This window comes from Arvicola amphibius, chromosome 1 (assembly GCF_903992535.2).
Source record: "Arvicola amphibius chromosome 1, mArvAmp1.2, whole genome shotgun sequence".
Classification (NCBI taxonomy): Eukaryota; Metazoa; Chordata; class Mammalia; order Rodentia; family Cricetidae; genus Arvicola; species Arvicola amphibius.
Window position 1 is genome coordinate 28,693,204 of NC_052047.1, and position 18,809 is coordinate 28,712,012.

At 45.9% G+C, this 18,809-nt stretch overlaps 1 protein-coding gene across 1 annotated transcript in view; it reads left to right on the forward strand.

Annotated features, from left to right (window-relative positions):
• Lnx1 (ligand of numb-protein X 1) overlaps positions 1-18,809 on the forward strand; it is a 111,218-nt gene that overhangs the window by 13,102 nt on the left and 79,307 nt on the right. Inside the window, exon 2 of the mRNA XM_038319288.1 lies at positions 4,424-4,892. Within this exon, the coding sequence (XP_038175216.1) occupies positions 4,501-4,892 (392 nt within the window). The 5' untranslated portion in view covers positions 4,424-4,500. The remainder of the gene's footprint in view (positions 1-4,423; positions 4,893-18,809) is intronic.

Consider the following 18,809-nt stretch of genomic DNA (forward strand, 5'->3'; position numbering starts at 1 on the left):
TGATATGGAATCTCCTCCTGCTAGAAATTGGGACTCAGGAAACAATTTCAGAGACCATTTAGGGTGAAATTGGTTCTTTCAGTAGCATACAAATGCTCAGTGAAGCCTAGTGACGCATTTATCCATTCACTTTCTTTGAGCTTTCAGGGTGCCTTGGAAGAAGAAAGAGGGTGCCAAAGCCCACCAGGGCCATCTTGCTCTAGTGGCCTCCCGGTCTAGTTTCATCTCTACTGCTCTGATAAAATACCCCAACAGAAAGCTAACTGGAGGAGGAAGGTGTTTGTTGTAAGCTAACAGTTCCAAGTTATATGGTCCATTATTCAAGAGAAGTCACCATGGTAGTGACTTGAGAGAAACAGTCCCATCACATCCACATTCGAGACCAGAGAAAAATGAATGCATGCTTGTTTGCTGGCTTGCTTACACTCTGCTAGGTTTTTCTACCCTTATACAGTCCAGGACTCCCTTGCCTAGGGAGTGGTGTCATCCGCGGGGGCCTGGGTTTTTCCATATCTATTAAGAAAATCCCCCACAGAAGAGTTCCAAAAATGACCCAAAGTAGATGATCAGTCCCTCGTTGAGACTCTTCTTCCCGGTAGATCCCAGACATCTGAAAGTTGTGAATTCTTCTGTCCTGCTCCAAATGAAAAGAGAAGGGGGGAGACCAAGAAAGTATGCCTTATGCTTTGTGTTTTCTTTCTCATTCTGAAGTGTGAAGGAAAGCCACATCCCACATCTCCCCACCCCAGCAGGACCAGAAGGACTGACTTACCTACCGTACTGAGCTTATATAAACAAATACTCTCTACCCGCCTGGGCCCTGAACCTTACTTTTTAGGAGAGAAAAGCATTTATCTGTTAGGAGAAATGCTTCTTGATCCTGTCTTCTCACTTCGGCAGCCAGGCGCACGCACATCTAAAAGCAGGATATAGTAAATGCTCAAAAGATAGAATAAGAAAAGAACTTCCAGGTAAATTGAAGTAATCTTATCTTCCAAAGTCCACCTGGTCCTTTGCTGTAGAGCCCAAACGGCTTGTTCAGCCAACCCTCTCCCGGCCCCATTTTTATTTATGTGGACTTTATTTAGTCTAAAATAAATTCACAAAAATATATGTAAGTGGTGTTTACATTAACATTACATTAAGAAATTGGTTTACCATCTGGCCAAGAGCCAGTGGATTCATTACTCTGAGGGGGAAGGAGAAGAGGGTGGGGTTGCGAGAAAGGGGAGAGAGGTTGGAGGTAAGGGAGGGGAGGGAGGAAGCAGGGGAGGTGAAGAACAGGGAAGCATTGGAGTTTGAGCTGAGGCCTGAGAGGCTTGCTAACCTTCTTGGGCTAATTCTGTCCCCAGGACACTCCGACGCTGTCTCCTCAGAGCTTTGGCAGCTCTACTTGTCATGAGACATAAAGAGATTTAAATTCTTCTGATTTTCCTAGGTCTTTTATATTGAAGTGCTTACAGTATTGGAGTCCTGGCTGTTTTACCATGGAGAAAGACGCCGTGGAACAAAGGGGTGGAAAGTTAGAGCAAAGGTAGAGACTGGTAGTCCTGCCTCTCAGGTGTGGCTGACTGGCCAGTCACTTAGGTGCCGTACTCCAGTTTCCTGGTCTGTTTAATTAAAAGATGTCATGAGGTGTTGTGAGGATAAAAATAACATAATCTAATAATGTCCTCAGCACAGTAGGCCTAGCACGTGGGACATTCTCAGTAAATAAAGAAGAAAAGTTATAAAAACATCCATCCGGATAGGCACGGTGGTACATAGCTTTAATCCCAGCACTCAGGAGGCAAAGGCAGGCAGTCTCTGAGTTTGAAAGCACCCTGTTCTCATATATAGTGAGACTCTGTCACATACACACACACACACACACACACACACACACACCATTTCCTGTTAACGCAGAATCTTAGGACTCTATTTGTAAATGGGGTTTTCTCTAGTCTACTGACCTACAGGGTCTTTTTGTTTGGTTTCTGATGCAGGATTCTTAGCGCTTATAAAGAATGTGATGTGCCAGCGCAATCCAGGCAAGGGAGGGCAGAGGTCACGCATTAATCAGCTTCACGTTATGATAATGAAAGGCCTCAGTCAGCATCCTTCCTTTGCTGCTGCTGTGCAGACACCGTGAGCAAGTCGACATAGAGAACTGGGCACAAGGGGACTCATGGGAGGGAAGGAAGTCTAAAGACAGCGAGCAGTGGGGATGTCTGTGGACTGTGTTCAAAGTACATTATATACTTAAAACTTCCGTATGTGTAATATTTTATAATGTTAAAGGCACATCGCAATGGCCATATGACCTGCCCTATGCCCCGCCTCTCAAGGCTCCACACCCTCACCTCCCAGCAGCAGCACCATGGAGACCAAGCCTGTACCATATGAACTTTTGGGAGGCATTTACCTGGATCACAGCAAATAAGCCAGGCTCTCTTCTGGTCTTCTCCCACCTTCAGTCCCTGGAAGATCCTGAGTGAGGCACATGACTCCTCCCAGAACACGCTTTCCAAACCCCTCATCAGGTCTACACTACCATGTCCGTGAAGGAGGACCGTGTGCCAATGAGAAAATGATTTTTCAATGGTACCCACGGTGGAGCCTGATCTCCTGTTAGTCTGTCTCGTACAGCAGAACGAGAAAGGATAGGACCGGAGCAAGCTGGAGTGTATGACAGAACTCTAGGAGAATCTCCAAAGATTAGAGCCTCAGTTTACCCTTTGGAACCCCTCTCTCTACAGTAAGAACCTCTCTCCCTTCAAAACCTTTCGGGTGGCCCATTTTCATTCTCAGATTTCTTTTTAATTGTTTCTGGTCTCCCTGCAAGCATTTCCTATGAACTTTCAGCGTCTTCACTTAGCACCTCGGGAAGAAACAGCAGCTATGTATGCCTCCTTGCGCTCTGAAGGAACTCGCCCCCTCCTGAACCCGCTCCCTTTTGCCTTCTGTGGTCTCGGTGAGAGGAGAAGTAAACTGCTGTGCTTCCCGAGGGCTCTGGCAATACAGGCATTTCACTTGAGCCCTTTGTCCCGACTGTTCGTTCAGGCATCCGAGAAGAGTTCGGAAATGTAAACACCAAAGCTGACTTGGAGAAAGTTAGAAGGCATGTATTTTCTTTCCGAGATAAGGCTGTGTTTGGACAAACAAAATCAATGTTTGGGAAAGAAGAACAGCGCAGCGCAGTGCGTGACCGCCATGCTCCTTCCAGAGCCTGCCCCCCCCCCCCCACCCCCGTCTAGGTCACATGTCTTCACGGCCCTCTGAAAGCTGCAAGTCTGCTTGTTTCTGAAGGGTTGTGTTGGAGGTGAGCGGAAGCCAGATGTTCCCTTGGCATAAACAGTGGCAGAGTCCTGGCTGGCAATGGTTACCTGGTCTCTGCCATGTTCTATGAGTGCCCACCTCCTCCTCTTCTCTGGACTGGGGACTCCCCAAAATTGCCTTCTTCACATGTGTTTTTGAGGTCTCTCCCTCAACTCACAGCCTGGTCTAGAGTTGGTAATTCAAAGTATTTATTGATTGTCTAAGAAATATCCAAATTGTAAAACCAAACATCAAAAACAAACCATTCTTCGAGGCCCCTTTCTGTGTCAAAGGAAAGGACATATTGCCATGGTGTTCTTCTGGGAAAATATTTTAATGTAGGATTGGATCAAAGGCTTCTGTTATGACAAAGCAGGAAGACTCCCTTGTAAGAACTGAAGCTTCAGTTTCTAGGCCACTAGAGCTAAAGACAAAGTCCGAGCCACCTGAGAAACCCACTAGTTGTTAATTCGTACTCCCGCGTATGCCTGGTAAAAATCCAAGATCTTTACTGATCTTCTGTAATCCCCACAGCAGCTCTACAAGATAGGCTATTGTTAACCCTTTCCTGGCTGAAGGCATCCTCACACAGGAATGGTAGGTTGAACTCAGAGGCCACTTAACTAGTGACAACTCACAATTGAGAATGGTAATGAAGACAGAAAACAATCCAGGTCATAACCATCGTGAACATGCAGGAAGTGCAACAGCTTAGCTGACTTATTGAAGGTTCTGGTGTTCTGCTACGTCTGAACTTTGAAGAAAGATGGCAGAGAGTCTTCAGTCTTTGTTTGTTCTTTAATATTTATTGCTCTGGTCTGACAAAGAATCTGATAAGAGGTCTATTTGATTTTATTAGCAAATTATATTTCTTGTGATTTACACATTTCACCAGCAGACAGGACCCAAGTGTTATTAATCTCTCAACATGAGGGTCTTGTAGGTCTGCATTATCCCTGCAAAATGAAATGGAGGTACAGTGAGGCAAAGAGAATTGCCCAAGCATTTTAGAGTAGCTCTCAGGCCTGGCCTTCTGAGTTCCCGCTTAGCACTGCCCATCCTGCTCACACAAGCCCTGGTCCTCTCAGGCTGTGCTATGAACACAAACTGCCTTCTTCTCTTGTAGGTTTCTCTCTTGGGTGGCTTTTAGACTCTCTTGACCTGCTCCTGAGGAAACACTACTTTCCTGGTCCTTGCTCAGCCATGAACCAACCAGACCTAGCTGATGACCCCGATCCCAGCCCTGAACTCCCGTGCATTGTGTGTGGCCAGCACCACTCTCCCGAGGAAAACCACTGCTACACCTACACGGAAGACGTTGACGATGACCTCGTCTGCCACATCTGCCTGCAAGCATTGCTGGACCCTCTGGACACGCCGTGCGGACACACCTACTGTACCCTGTGTCTCACCAACTTCCTGGTGGAGAAAGACTTTTGCCCTGTGGATCGCAAGCCTGTGGTTCTGCAGCACTGCAAGAAGTCCAGCATCCTGGTCAACAAGCTTCTTAACAAGCTGCTGGTCACCTGCCCGTTTCCAGAGCACTGCACCGAGGTGCTGCAGCGCTGCGATCTCCAGCATCATTTCCAGACAAGGTAGGGACCCACCCTTCTCCTTTCTCCTTAGTGCCTGGCACTCCCATTGCCCTGGCGCCCCTGGCACTCTACAGAATGCCCCTTTTCTCTCTTTGTGTCTGACAATAAGACACGGTCCAGGTGTTGATGGCTGTGAACAAGAGTGAGCAAATATCACTAAGTCAGCTTGTGCTGTGTGCGTGCCCTTATGTATTTATGGTTTTCAAAAATGGTGGTGTGAATGTTAGGGTTTGGACATCAGTTATCACCACTGGATCATGTTTTCAAATGCTTGGTTCTTGGCTAGATGGTGCTATCTGGGGACATGGCAGAAGCTTCATGAGATGGGACTTAACTGGAAGAGATAGCTTACCAAGTGAGGGCATACCTTTGAGGGCATACCTCTTTTTTTCCTGGCTGCCTTTCTCACCAGGATGGACAGAAACTTCTGAAACTGAGCCCCAAAAAATACATCTGTAAGCAAGTCATCTCTTTAATTCATGTAGGATCTACATTTATTCATTTACTTATTTTTAATTTTAATTTTATTGCCTTATGTTAATCATACATAGCATTGGATTTTACAATGACAAATTTCAAATTAACAAATGAAGTCCTTAAATGAGAAATTCAGAATGCTATTGCCCTTCATTCTAATTTTTTTTTTCTACTTCTGTGATAAATACCACGACCAAAAGCAACTCAGGAAGAAAACAGTTTATTTGATTGACACATCCCAATCACTGCCCATCACTAAAGAGAGCCAAGGCAGAAATTCGAGGCAAGAACTGAAGCAGAGGCCATGGAGGAACACCGTTTACTGGCATATTCCCTGGCTTGCTCAGTTTTCTTTCTTGGGCATTCAGGAACAAGGTGACACCACCCACAGTAGGCTGGGCCCTCCTGCATTAGTCATTAATCCAGAAAATGTCCCACAGACTTGCTTACTTGGCCATCTGATGGAGGCATTTTCCCAACTGAGGTTCTCTCCCCAGATGACTGTAGCTTGTGTCAAGCTGACATAAAATTACCCAGAACACCCTCTGAGTGACTGTTTCTATTTCTTCTCTTTTGGCCGAGGTACACACAATGATGGCAGAAATGAGATGTGCTTTTCTCGCTGCTGCTGACTGACATCCCCTGTTCCCCCACCTGCTTCTCAGTTTGTCCCTTTCCACTGTTGGGCTCCTGGACATTCCTGTGTGGGTGGCCTCATTGGTGGCTCTGGGCCTGTTCCCCATGAGGAACTCTTCTCAGCACACTTAAGGTGTTTAATCAAGGGTGAACAATAATACCACAATTATTCTGTAAGAGGAAATTTGCAGGCTTGTATTTATCTTGGTTCCTGTCATAGTCAGGGCAAGAGGCAGGTGCATGTAATTCTTTTAAAGGTCACACACCTTAGGTCATGAATCTGCAGCTTTGTCTTATGAGACATAAGTAGATTCTCTACCATGAACGTTTTTAGCATACAAGGGCCTGAGCCCTTATATTCTTAACACATGCTTACCATGCTAATTATGCCAGTGGACTCAAGATGCCCAAGCAGATGTTTCTAATGTAGTAAACTATAGTTTCAGACATGGAGACCCACCTCCATAGTTTCCCAAAAGAAGGCGTGGCCAAAGGAGACAGTGGGGATCCTATTGGTGGCCTTTGCTGATAATTTTGGCCAGGTGTCAGAGGCATTGTGGAGAGGAAAGTAAACCCAAGGTCAAAGGTAAGGCAGATTCTGGTCTAACTGTGCCAAGACCAGAGGACACACTGGGTAGGATATACAGGAGACCTAAAGAGAAAGGGTCCGGGTGGAAATTCCTCTGCACATGTACCAACGCCCTGTTCCTGCCCTATTGCCATCTTTTCTTGTCCTTGGGATGTATTAGTTCCCTGTTGCTACGCTTACAGTGATAACAAGCTTTCTGACTCTACACAACCCACATTTGTTATCTCGGAGTTCTCTTGAGGGTTAGAAATCACGTAGCCAACACCATGGGGTTTCTCAACTGAATTCCTTTGGGCTATAGGGGAGGCTCCCACACCTTGCCCTTTTCAGCTTTTAGATGCTTCCTTCCTGGGGATTGGCCAAGCAGTGATGGAGGGATAGCATCACTGGAGCAGGCTGTGGCAACCTGGGGGGCTACAGGGACAAGAATCCGTACTTAGCTGCCCCAACAGAACTTTCATTCATCTCCCGCCCACGCTGCCCCGTGACCAGAACATCTCAAGGAAGCTGAGGGAAAGTGTTGGCAATCCGAATTGGTAATAATTTGCACTTGGGAAAGAACTGTGAGGGAGGAACCCCAGACTGACAGAAATCCAGTCACCTCTTCAGGCTGCGGCTCTCTGGGGAGGAAACCCCCACCTCAAGGAAGTATGGGCCTCAACAGCTGTCCTTGCACCTCCTCCCTGACACCAGTACTGCCTAAGTAGGTTGACACCAGCCTTTCCCAAAATACACATTAGTCATCAGAAGCTTAATATATACATGGATGCCCTCCATTGTCAGCCCTAGCGTCTGCTGGCAAAGACTAAGAATTTGGAGCTAACCTTAGACTTGCCTTCTGACCCTTCAAGGACTTCGCCATTACTGGTCAGTAAACCACCTTTTTCTCCCCTTAGAAGGGACATTAAGAGGACCCAATAACTTTTTCTTCAGGTAGCTATTAAACTGGGAAGATTCAGGCGACCAGGAGATCAGGGTCTCTTTGCATGAGGCCTCAAGTGTTGTGACTGACGGTGGGGAACATTGTCCTGTGGATATTTGCTGGGGAGAGCTTTTGTGAAGACATTTTGTTCTTTTGATCTCATTATTTTGAGATAAGGCCTCAGAAGGAATAAACTGGCCTGGACCTCTATATGTAGCTGAGGATGACTTTGAATTCTTGATCCTCCTGCCTCCATCTCCTGATGGAGGGATCGCAGGCATACACCTCCACCTGCTACAATTTAGTTTTGATTGTTTTTTTTTTAATTTATTTTTTTGATTTTTCAAGACAGGGTTTCTCTGTATACCCCTGGCAGTCCAGGAACTCACTCTGTAGCCCAGGCTGACCTCAAACTCAGATCCTCCTGCTTCCCTCCCGAGTGCTGGGATAAAAGGCATGCATCACCACTGCCTGGCTACAATTTAGCATTTTTGACCATTCTGTGCTGTTACTATATATATATATATATATGTATATATATATATATATACATATATATATATCTTGAAAATATATATATATATTTTTAACTTGAAAAAAATGACTGAGCTGGGGACGTAACTCAGTTGGTAGAGTACTTAACTACCATGCACAAAGCCATGGGTTTGATCCCCAGCACCACGTAAACCAAGGGTAGTGGTGTATACCTGTTGTCCCAGAAACTGAGGGGCAGAGACAGGAGGATTAGGAGTTCAAGGTTCTCCTTAACAATATAGGGAATTCAAGGCTAGCTTGGGCTACCTGATACCTTGTCTCCAAGAACACATTTATGGTGTACACTTCATGCCTTAAATATTGATGCATTGTGGCGTGGACTAATGAAGGTATTTAACATGTAGTTCTCATACCAAAGTTTTGGTGTTGCAAACTCTTAAATCTACCTTGTACAAGATCTGTTGCAAACTGATATATCAGAGAGTATAGCTCATGGACTCAGTCCTTCTGTTTCACTGAATTTCACATCTTTAACAGATGGTAGCCGTGCATCTTGGGTACAGCTGCATCGTATCTGTTAACAGATACTGTGATCTCTGGGATTCTAGCCATGTACATATAGTGACCTTCAGAGCCTGAGCCTGGAGGAAGCTTTGGGAAAACATGCAGGATGGACTGTGGCTCCGAGCTAGTGGCCCATCACTGACGCTTGCCTCAGATTAGAGTACTCTGGGGGTGTTGGGAGCCAGGGACCCACTGTGTGAGATCTGACGGGTGCTGTTGACTTCTGCCCTCTTGTATGCTTTTAGATTAGGTCACATGTATGTGCTCAGAGAGTCTGGTAGGGGGACCAGGCTGGTTGAGTTGGATGGCAGCCTTCCCAATCAAAGTAAAATGCTAAGAGGCGTCATGGGACTGCTACAAAGGGCCTGGCTGGGAAGTCTCCCTCCTCATCGCCTGTCATTGTGTGAGTAGACACCAGCTTGTACCCCCAGCTTCTGAGCAAGTCAACACCTCATCTTCACTGTGTGACAACCTCTTCTGCATGAATGACATTTATAAAGGGCTATAATGACCTAAGTCCTAGTGAAAGAGGCCAATTTCTGCTTCTGAGGAAATAATCTCAGGAGGATGAAGGAGAGAAGCAGAAAATACCAACACTGAGTTGCTTCCTAGGCAATTACTCTACCTTCTGTGTCTCTTATTCTCTTTATATTTTGGCTGTGAGCCTTAGCTTATAGTAGATGAGTCGTTTCTCCAGCCCGGCTTCTCTTACTCTTTAAAAGTGGTAGGTTAGAACTGGCCTTCCCAAAGGACCTACTGGCAAGGAAAAAGAGAGCATTGTTCAGTGTTTTGAAAGAAGCTGGAATGAAAACGTGATTGAACTGGCTCCAGCCCCGCCTGACTGCAGGTTCTCAGGCAGGAGTATCTTGGTTAAGTGTGGCCAGTGTCCCAATGTCCTAGGCGCACCTTCTTCAAGGCTCTGCCCTGGGCCCTCTGTTGACCTTGACTTCTGTCAGAGACCCTTTTCTGTTGCTTTCAGTACAATCCAGGCTTAGCTGGTTGTCCACAGTCTAAGCAGGATTTCACTGTAGGGAGAAGGAACCCTGGGCATCACTAGGAACCTGTAAACATATACTAGTCGTCCTTGCTTTTTTTAACTGGTCACTTCAGGTTGGTTGGACATACACACTGGCACACATTCCTACAGTGACTAGACTTGATTTGATTTTGATTGGGTTTTACTCTTTTGAGGCAGGATCTAACCTTGTAACTCTGGCTGTTCTGGAACTTGCTTATCTAGGCCAGGCTGGCCTTGAACTCACAGAGATCTACCTGCCTCTGCTTCTCTGGGTCTAGGATTCAAGTTCAACACCACCCTGCCAGGCCTTATGGTGACTTTCTAATCCTGAATCCAATTTGGCCCTCACCTCACTCTGTTTAGCAAAGAGAAAAGCAATAAGAAACTGAGAAATGGTGGTGGATAGCTGAGGTGGCCTTCCTGGGAAAGAGAGGACAGCCGGCAAAACCCCAGGGCAAGGCTTAGGGTTAGGGCTGTTTACTATCAAGGAAGCAGAGGAACAATGCATGGTTATTCCAAGTTGAGGGCTTTTAGACCCAAGGGAATTATACTAATTAGGATTACATCTGGCAGGCAAGAGAACGTTAAGTGGTATAGGATTAAGGGCCTGGAAGTTGTATTTTTTCTCATGGAACACAAAGTCTCAGGTAGCAAGACTAGGACTGAGATGACGTCACGCTGATGCCATCAGGAACCCAGACTTCCTTCTGTTTTTTAGTTTAGTGTCCACCCTCAAGCTTGTCACTCCATGCTCTCAAAATGGCCATTCACCACTGTATCACGCAGAAGTTTCAGGCAGGAAGGGAGCCGAGAGTGTTTCCTTTAAAGAACTTTCTGGAATGTCTCTGCCAGTGAGTTTTGTTCATACCTTATTGACTTGAATTGTGATCCGAGACCCGCCATCCGCTGGAGGGCTGAAGAGCATTACTGCCGTGACAGATACCTGGTGGGCAGGCAGCCAGCAGTGGCTGGGATAGTGGCCTCCTTAACATGCAACAGGACGGACGCCTTCAATTTTATGCTGCAGTCTCATTCAATTAACCATTCATTTTATCACCCTGAAAATGCAAGGAGACAAATGAATGGGTGCCGTTCATTTTTTCCTAGCATACATATTAAGTGTCAGCACCCTGCCTGTCCGTTTGCACCACTGTGAAGTCTGTGGCAGATACAACACGCTGTTCATAAGTGAGGGTCTATACTCTAGGGTCTGCGCCTCTAAGAAGAGCTTGTCCCAGCACTTGCTAAAACCACATTCAGGAAAAGATGACAGCCTATCATCTTCCTCAATATAGAAGGGAAAAAACCACTAGCTAGGCTCAGTCACTATTGCTAAGAATCGTTAGTAACTAGTCAGTGATGTAGGCATAATTTTGCTTTGGCTTCATAACAACACTCTGAGTTAAATGCTGTTATTGCTGATGTTTTCTTACAGAGGAGGAAACGGAAATTCAGAGAGGGTAAGCCACATACCTGGGATACCCAGAGTGAGGCAGAGCTAGGATGCAAATTTCAGGCTTGTTCCCTCAGCACTCATACCAAACCCAACTTCCTCTTTACTGCTGTTCATTAGCTCTGACTCACTCCTGCATACCAGCCTTCACTGTCAGGGAATTCAAGTTTGGGCCTCAACAAAATTAGCAATGACTGTGTCGGGCTTTATCAGGATTGCACGTGTCTGATCTCGGCTATGTAAGTTCAGTGTGCATTAATGCTCCTGGCCCTGCCTTGTCTCCGTGCCTAGCTCTGATGTCAAACTCTCGGTCACTATGCAGCTGATTGTAGTTCCTGTCCCTCTGTAGACACTCCTGAACTCCTCTTCCTTACAGGTGTGCAGCCTGTGAGTTCTAAATGGAGCAGTCCCTATGACCCATCTCTCTGAAGACTTAGACTTTGAGTTGGTGAGATGAGCTAACTCTTCTTGAATATGGAGTCTTGGGAGCATCTTGACTGTCCAGAGCTCAGGCACCTGATTCTTATTCAACTTTAAGCTGAAAGAAATCATAAAGTCAAATCCTATGAGAAACCATGGATATTAACTTTATTTTTATAACTGAGGTTCAGACACCGCAACTAAATGCCAGCACTTAGTTCCGGGAGGAAGGAGGGTGACTCTCTTCCCCGCAGTCCAAGACCCTGCTTACACAGCACTGCTGTCTATTAGGGGCTCATTAGTATTTTCAAAGAAAAGAGCCTGGTCTCCTGGCGACCAGCACGGCATCCCTGTGGTCCCCTGTGTCAGGAGAATGAAGGGTAAAGTGTCGCAAATTCTTGTTCTGAATGTGAATCCATGCTCAGGAGGGCGGCTCTGCTTTCGGCCCCTCCTTGAGGTGGCATCACGAAGCTGAGAGGCTCCAGGCTTGGCTCCAGAGATGCTAATTTCTGAGTGTCTCTCTGCAGCAGGCTGCAGGATGGCTTTTGATTATTTGCTCATTCACACGTGGAGTTGAATGTGCCATGCCCGTGCCCTCTCCTCACACGGCTTCACTCGCAGCCTGGCTGCTCCTCGCCAGTGATGTAAATGTACCAGCTGCTTCCCAGGAGCCAGTCCGAATCCTGCAGGAGGGGCCCATCCCTCTCCCAGGCATCAGCCTGCTGCCTTCAGCCTAAGCCCTCTTGCCAACCATGGTGGGTCTCTCCGATCTCCCATCACCTTATTGGAGATGCCCAGAGCTAATCCTCTTACTGGCTCATGATTTATAGCATGCCTTAATCTCCAGACTCTAAGGCAGATGCACTATCATCTTCTGACTGTGGGGACATGAACAGACTTGTTTAAAGGGGCTGCGCTGGGCTGACTGAGGTGGTCAGGAGGAAGGCGGTAGGCTGCTCAGAAAATGAAGGCGCTCCTGCTTCTGGTCCTGCCCTGGCTGAGTCCTGCTAACTACATTGACAATGTGGGCAACCTGCACTTCCTGTACTCGGAACTGTGAGTCCCCTCTCAGTGCCTGCATCTCTCTCTCTCTCTCTCTCTCTCTCTCTCTCTCTCTCTCTCTCTCTCTCTCTCTCTCTGTGTGTGTGTGTGTGTGTGTGTGTGTGTGTGTGTGTGTGTGTGTATGTGTTGGGTGGATGGAGGTGGCTTCTGAGTCACTTTCCCAGCTGGTCTATTCTGTTTCTGGCAGTAATTCTGCATATATAGCATGTGTTTGAATAAAGTGCCCTGTGGCGGTTAAGGCAGCATGCTTAGTGCTCTGTGACTTAACAGAAAACACCAACAACATCTTAATGGGTGTGCTGCCTCCCCAGCAAGGCAGCCTCCACTTCAGTGCTAAAACTGTGTGTGTGTGTGTGTGTGTGTGTGCGCACACGGGCGCGCACGTATGCAGTCAGTCTTTTCTTGATAGATGAGACTTCTTTCCCTTTCCATAAATAGAACTGAGAGCAATTAAGATCAGAGCTTGCATGCAGAGATGTACATTTCACATAGGGGATTTCTGGGGACTACTAGTCCTTTTATTGAGACCATCACAGCCAATGTCTGGAGACAGGTGGGGTGTCAGTAAGGAGAAAAGATAACCTATTCATTAAAAGTGTAAATTTTATTTTGACTTTTGATAATTTTTAAACATGGAAATAACCATGCCATTGATGCCCATACTCCCATACATAATCTCAAGATTAATATTTTAGCAAGCTCCAGGATATCCAAGACTGTGTAACTATATAGCAAGACCCTGCCTCAAAAAATATATACATACATATATACATACATACACATATAAAGATATATATATACACATATATATATGCACACATGTTTAAAATTGTCTTGAGTAAATGTAGTTGTCACCCTCAAATATTTTGCAGTATACTTCTAAAACATAAATATATTTTTCTACACGCCTAGTGTCTATTTCATAAGAGGAAATGACCCTCTAACTTTAAGTATGTTTCTGGCTCCTTTGTTGGAAGGATTGCAGGCTAGAGTGGGTGGTTTCTGCCCGTCACAAGAGATGTGTTGCTCAGCCTGGTGGAGGAGTATTTACAAAACTCCTCCTTGCTAACCAGACAAGAAGCTACAGCAGGGATGATTTTTCTTTCAGCGATGGGATCTTTCTGTGTCCTAGGCTAACCCGAAACTTTCATTCTCCTGTCTCAGTGCCCTGAGTGCTGGTGTGACAGATGTGTTCTTTTGGTGCCAGGACAGAGAACAAGGAATCTAAGTCGGGGTTCATAGAGTTCTGGTTGGAAAAGCTGACCTGGTCTAACTTCAGTCATGACTCCACTCACGGAATTGTGGAAACAACCCATGTTGCTTTTGTCCTTTGTCGGACTAACCAGTTTGTCAGACAGTAGCTATGTAGTAAATGTTGACAACTAGAACAAGACACTTGAAGGCAAGGCATTCATTCTATAAGAGGCTGTGTGTCGGGAGGGTCTGGTCTACTTAACTGACATGTAATGCTAGTGCACCTGAGATCAGAAAACTCAGAGAAAAGCGTTTGACTTTAACTTCAACTATGGGAGCCCCTGGGGAGACTATGACATTGCAAAAGCCTTTCTTGAAAAATATACAGTGGTAGCCTCATTGAAATTGTGCGCAGTCTCCTTGCCCTCTCCCAGTGGTGCCTGAGGTTGGGGTCTCTGGAATGCAGGGCTACAGCATCCTTTCTGCCTACCCCACCCACCTGTATCCCTGTCAGCCACTGTGTTAGTTTTCTACGACTGCTGTAACAAATGTGCACAAACTGGGTATCTAGATACCTATTCTTTCAATGTTTTGGAGTCCAGATACTTGAAATCAGAGGATAAGGCACATCCACTTTGACATAGTGGGGAAATCCTTCACGTACTCCTTCCTCAGTCCACCGGCTCTAAGCATTCTTTTGCTGTGGCTTTGTGACTCCAGTTTCTCTCTCTGTCTACATATGACCTTCTCTTCTGTATCCTTTCCAGCTCTGTTTATGTCTCTTTCCCTCCTCCTCATATCGTTTTCCTACAGTGCTGGGTATCAAACCTAGGACCTTGAACATGCTAGGAAGTCACAGAGTGGCTTCCCAGCACCTCCTCCTCTCGTAAGGGTATTGTCCCATGTTTAGGCCCAGTTGAACAGTCCAGCATGATCATCTCTTGAGACCTTTAGCCTAATTTAATTTCAGTCCTAAGGCATGTTATCTAAATAAGATCCCCTTCACACACAATGTTGAGTGGAGTTACTTTGGGGCCCTCCCTTTGGCCTCCTTTAGATGTTTCAGAAGAGCCCCTCCAGTTACTTACAGTCCTATAGCCTTGTTGAAGGAAGGACTTTCATTTAGTTCAACAGTTTTCCTTCTGCAAGTATAGGGCTCAGAGGCAAAGTCTCTCTTGGATGATCTGAGTGGACACATGCAGGTCACTCTGAAGCGCTTCAGAAAGCGAGATGTTATCGAGTGTCTAGGACAGCATTTCTAAACTCATTGGTGAGAACTTGTTAGTAGTCTCCAGTTACGGAGGAGGTGAAACTTGTCTACTTCTGGTTACCGGAGAACTTTGGGGGAAGGGAGCTAGACCTTGAAGTATAGGAAGGAATTAGGCACAGTGTTGAGGGGTCGAGAGAGCTTTCCCAAATATCAAATAGTACTGGCTATTACCCAAACTTTAACAATTTAATTCTGAACCATGTGTGAAACTTCTCTGCTAGTTTAATGCCCTGAGCAGGGGTGGCAGGAGGTAAGTGTATGTCCTTAAGCTGAAGAACTTCATCTCCTGTCTACCATGGCCCCCAGTACCTCAGAGAGAGAACCATGGGGATTTGTCAGTTTCCCTCCCCTCTCATACGCACTCTGCTACATAGATGAAGCTTGCTCAGTGTCCCCAGTGCTTCCACATGCAGAGTGTCCCTTGAGTTCCCTACCCACTAGCACCAAGTTCTGCCCACTGGACACCTATCTGGGACACTGGAGCTAGTAAATGAATCAAAATGCAGTCCAGGACTGTCCCAAGTCACATGCTTCCAAGAACCTGGTAGGAAATGTTTAAAATAGAAGTCACTCAAGTAAAAAGCAAAAGTCCATGGTGAGTTCCAAGGTCCATTATAGAATGCGTGTTTTTAAGTAGAATTGTGCCTGAAGGCATAAGTCAAACTGAAAGGTTGCTTCCCATCCTGGTCCATTTGTGACTGAGGGAAGCTGTGCTAACAAATTAATTCTGATCTTGCTCACAAATAATCCCAGCTAAGTTCCAGAACAGAGCTCTGTACTTGAAGAACTGAGGTGTAGTCGCTACCTGCTCAGTGGCCTACTGTGGTGTTTGTGACATTTCTTTTATTTAAACTCAGTATTTAGTTCAGCAAAAAACTCCAGGGAAAAGCAGTGGTGTTTGGAGTACAGCGTGCATCTCATTGCCCACAGCAAACCTTTAAGAACACGAACTGAGAACTGAAAGACTGTGTTTCCTCCACCTTCGAAGTTCCTAGTTCCTATCAACTTTGGGGACTGTGACTTGCTGCCAATTTTTGGTGGCTCTTGTGACCTACTCATGCCAAAGGGGCAGGCTGAGTGGGCTTCAAGCAAGTGTGCAGTACAAGCTGAGACTTTGCTTTTTAGATGTAGTGGAAGTGGCGGGGGCTGCGTCCAGCCACCCGGCCGCCGGCTAGCTTTACACCCGAAATAATTACACGGAAACTGTATTCTTTTAAAACACTGCCTGGCCCATAGTTTCAGCCTCTTATTGGTTAATTCTCACATCTTCCTTTAACCCATATTTAGTAATCTGGGTAGCACCACGAGGTGTGGCTTACCAGGAGAGATCTTAACCTGCGTCCATCTCGGAGAGGAGCAGCATGGAGACTCACTATGGCGACTGCCTCAAGCGTCTCCCCAACTCTACTTCCTTGTTCCCACAATTCTGTTCTGTCTGTCTCTTAAAGGGCCAAGGCAGTTTTCTTTATTAATTAACCAATGAAAGAAACATAGATAACTCTCCTCCATCATTTAGAGCCTACTGTCTGTCCATTGTAGGGAGTTCTCAACAGGGCTGCTCAGCGTGGTCACTAGAAGAACCCATGTTCATGAAATTAATACTATGGCTTAGCTCTGTGACTTCTCAGGAAGCCAGGACGTACCACCTTTCTCAAACTTAGACAAAGAATTTTGATTTGTGAGTGGAGTCACTATGCATAGTAGCCATTCCTGGAGAGAGAAGCCACACTCTCGTCCCTGGTCCCTGTGAGATAGTTGTCTGCATGGATGCAGTCTGTTTCCATCAGAGCTGTGTACTAGAGAAGTTAGGATAAGAGATTCTAAATTTGCAACTTGAATTATTTAGGGCTACGGAGGGCCAAGGCCTTCTGAAGAAACTGCCAAGAACAGCAGGAGGGGTGGAAGTGTTATATGTATCCTTCTTGCATACTGGGTCCAGACCACAAGCCAAGGGCACGGGGACACAGATCACCCACCAAGAATCTTAGGACCCAGGAGACTAAACACCCAGCACCTCCCTAGAAGAACTTTCTCTGAGCAATCTGCCAAGCACACCGCTGATGAATCTCACTGACTGTCTGCACCAGAGACATTGCGCGCTGGGGCATTCAGTCAAATATAGTTGGGCATTCTGGGCTTGGGTGTGAGAGGTCAGCTTGCCTTCCTTTTGTCTGTCACTCTAGGTGGTCTAGATACTTGCTCTTCCTTTTCTGGGTCAAGGTCCTAGGACAGTAACCACAGTGTTTTTTTCCTCCCTCATTGACCTCAGCTGTTGGCTTGTGGATGCTAGAAAGTGGGGAGGGGGGAATCGTCTGTGGATCTTCGTGTGACTAGAGAGCCACACCGGTGTAGATCGCTGCTCTTGGATTCTTCCACAAGGAAGAGAAGGGACAAGGGACAAGAGCGATGACTTTCAGCACCCTTTCTTCCCTCACTCTCACCACGTTAACGACCCCCCCCCCACACCCATCTGAAGTCCACATGAACTGGCTCAGCTCTAGGGACTTGCCAGCAAATGTTGTCCAAACTGACTCTCAAAGAATTTGTTTGTTTTTCAATAATCTTGAAAGAAAAAAAGGATGTCTCCAGATTTTTCTTGCTGTATGTTTTGAGCAGCTGAGGTCAAGCTTTGATGGGAACCAAAAGGAAGGAGATAGCGTTTGCAGATAAAATGAACTGAGGTGGAGAAGTCCTGTCCCAGCAAAGGTGTGAAGATCAATTTCAAGGACTTCTTTGGGCTCATGAATATCTTCAAAGGCTTTCAGTTAAGGGTGGAGGGTAGAACCACGGCCTCCCACTGTACCCTGTACCCAGCCTTCAGTACATGCCTCCACATTTCCCCTTAACTTTTTGGCTTGTGTGTTTGGAACAAAAAGGACGCTGTGTGTTCCTGACCCATTTTCTGCTAGGCTCACCGAATGCTTCTTGGTAACGGAATGATGATTCTTTGATGGTCACAGAGCATGGCAACCTTGTTCCATGGCTTTTAGTTTTTTTTATTTTTTTTTTTTTCTTTTGCTCCTTGATAACCCACAAGTTCTCTTTTGGCAGCATTGGGACAATTCTGTTTCCTAAGTCTTCACTGGTTTCAAATGCTCTTCCTTGAAAAACCTCTCCTCCATCCAAACCCAGCAGTTTCAAGACGCCACTCAAGGGCTGGCCAGTCGTGTTTATCTTTCTAGTTGCATGACTATGTCAGGCAAAGTTAGGATTTCTTTAATAGTCCTATTGGTTCAGGTTTGGTTCATTTCTTTCATCTTCATTCTAACTCGCTACAGTGGAAAATTTTGGACAAGGAAAGGGGAGACGGGAATAAAGAACGCCTGGGTCCCTTACACCCGTCGTTAGCGGTTGTCAGTCTCTGCTCGTGTTTCTTTCCTCTTTATGCCCTTGAATTGTTTGGAATCAAAGCTTGGACATGATTATCATTTTTATCTGTCAGTATCTCAGCAGTTCATCTCTAAAATGTGGTTTTCTTTAGTTTGATTTTTTTTTCCTTTTTTGTTGCTGAGTTTATTTTTTTTTTAACTATATCACGGGCTGGAGAGATGGCTCAGAGGTTAAGAGCATTGCCTGCTCTTCCAGAGGTCCTGAGTTCAATTCCCAGCAACCACATGGTGGCTCACAACCATCTGTAATGAGATCTGATGCCCTCTTCTGGCCTGCAAGCAGACACACAGACAGAATATTGTATACATAATAAATAAATATTTTTTTAAAGAAAGAAAGTATATCACTTACATAACCCAGGCTAGCCTCGGACTTGTGGTCCTCCTGCCTCGACTACCCGAGTTCTTGGATTGTGGTCATGTGCCTC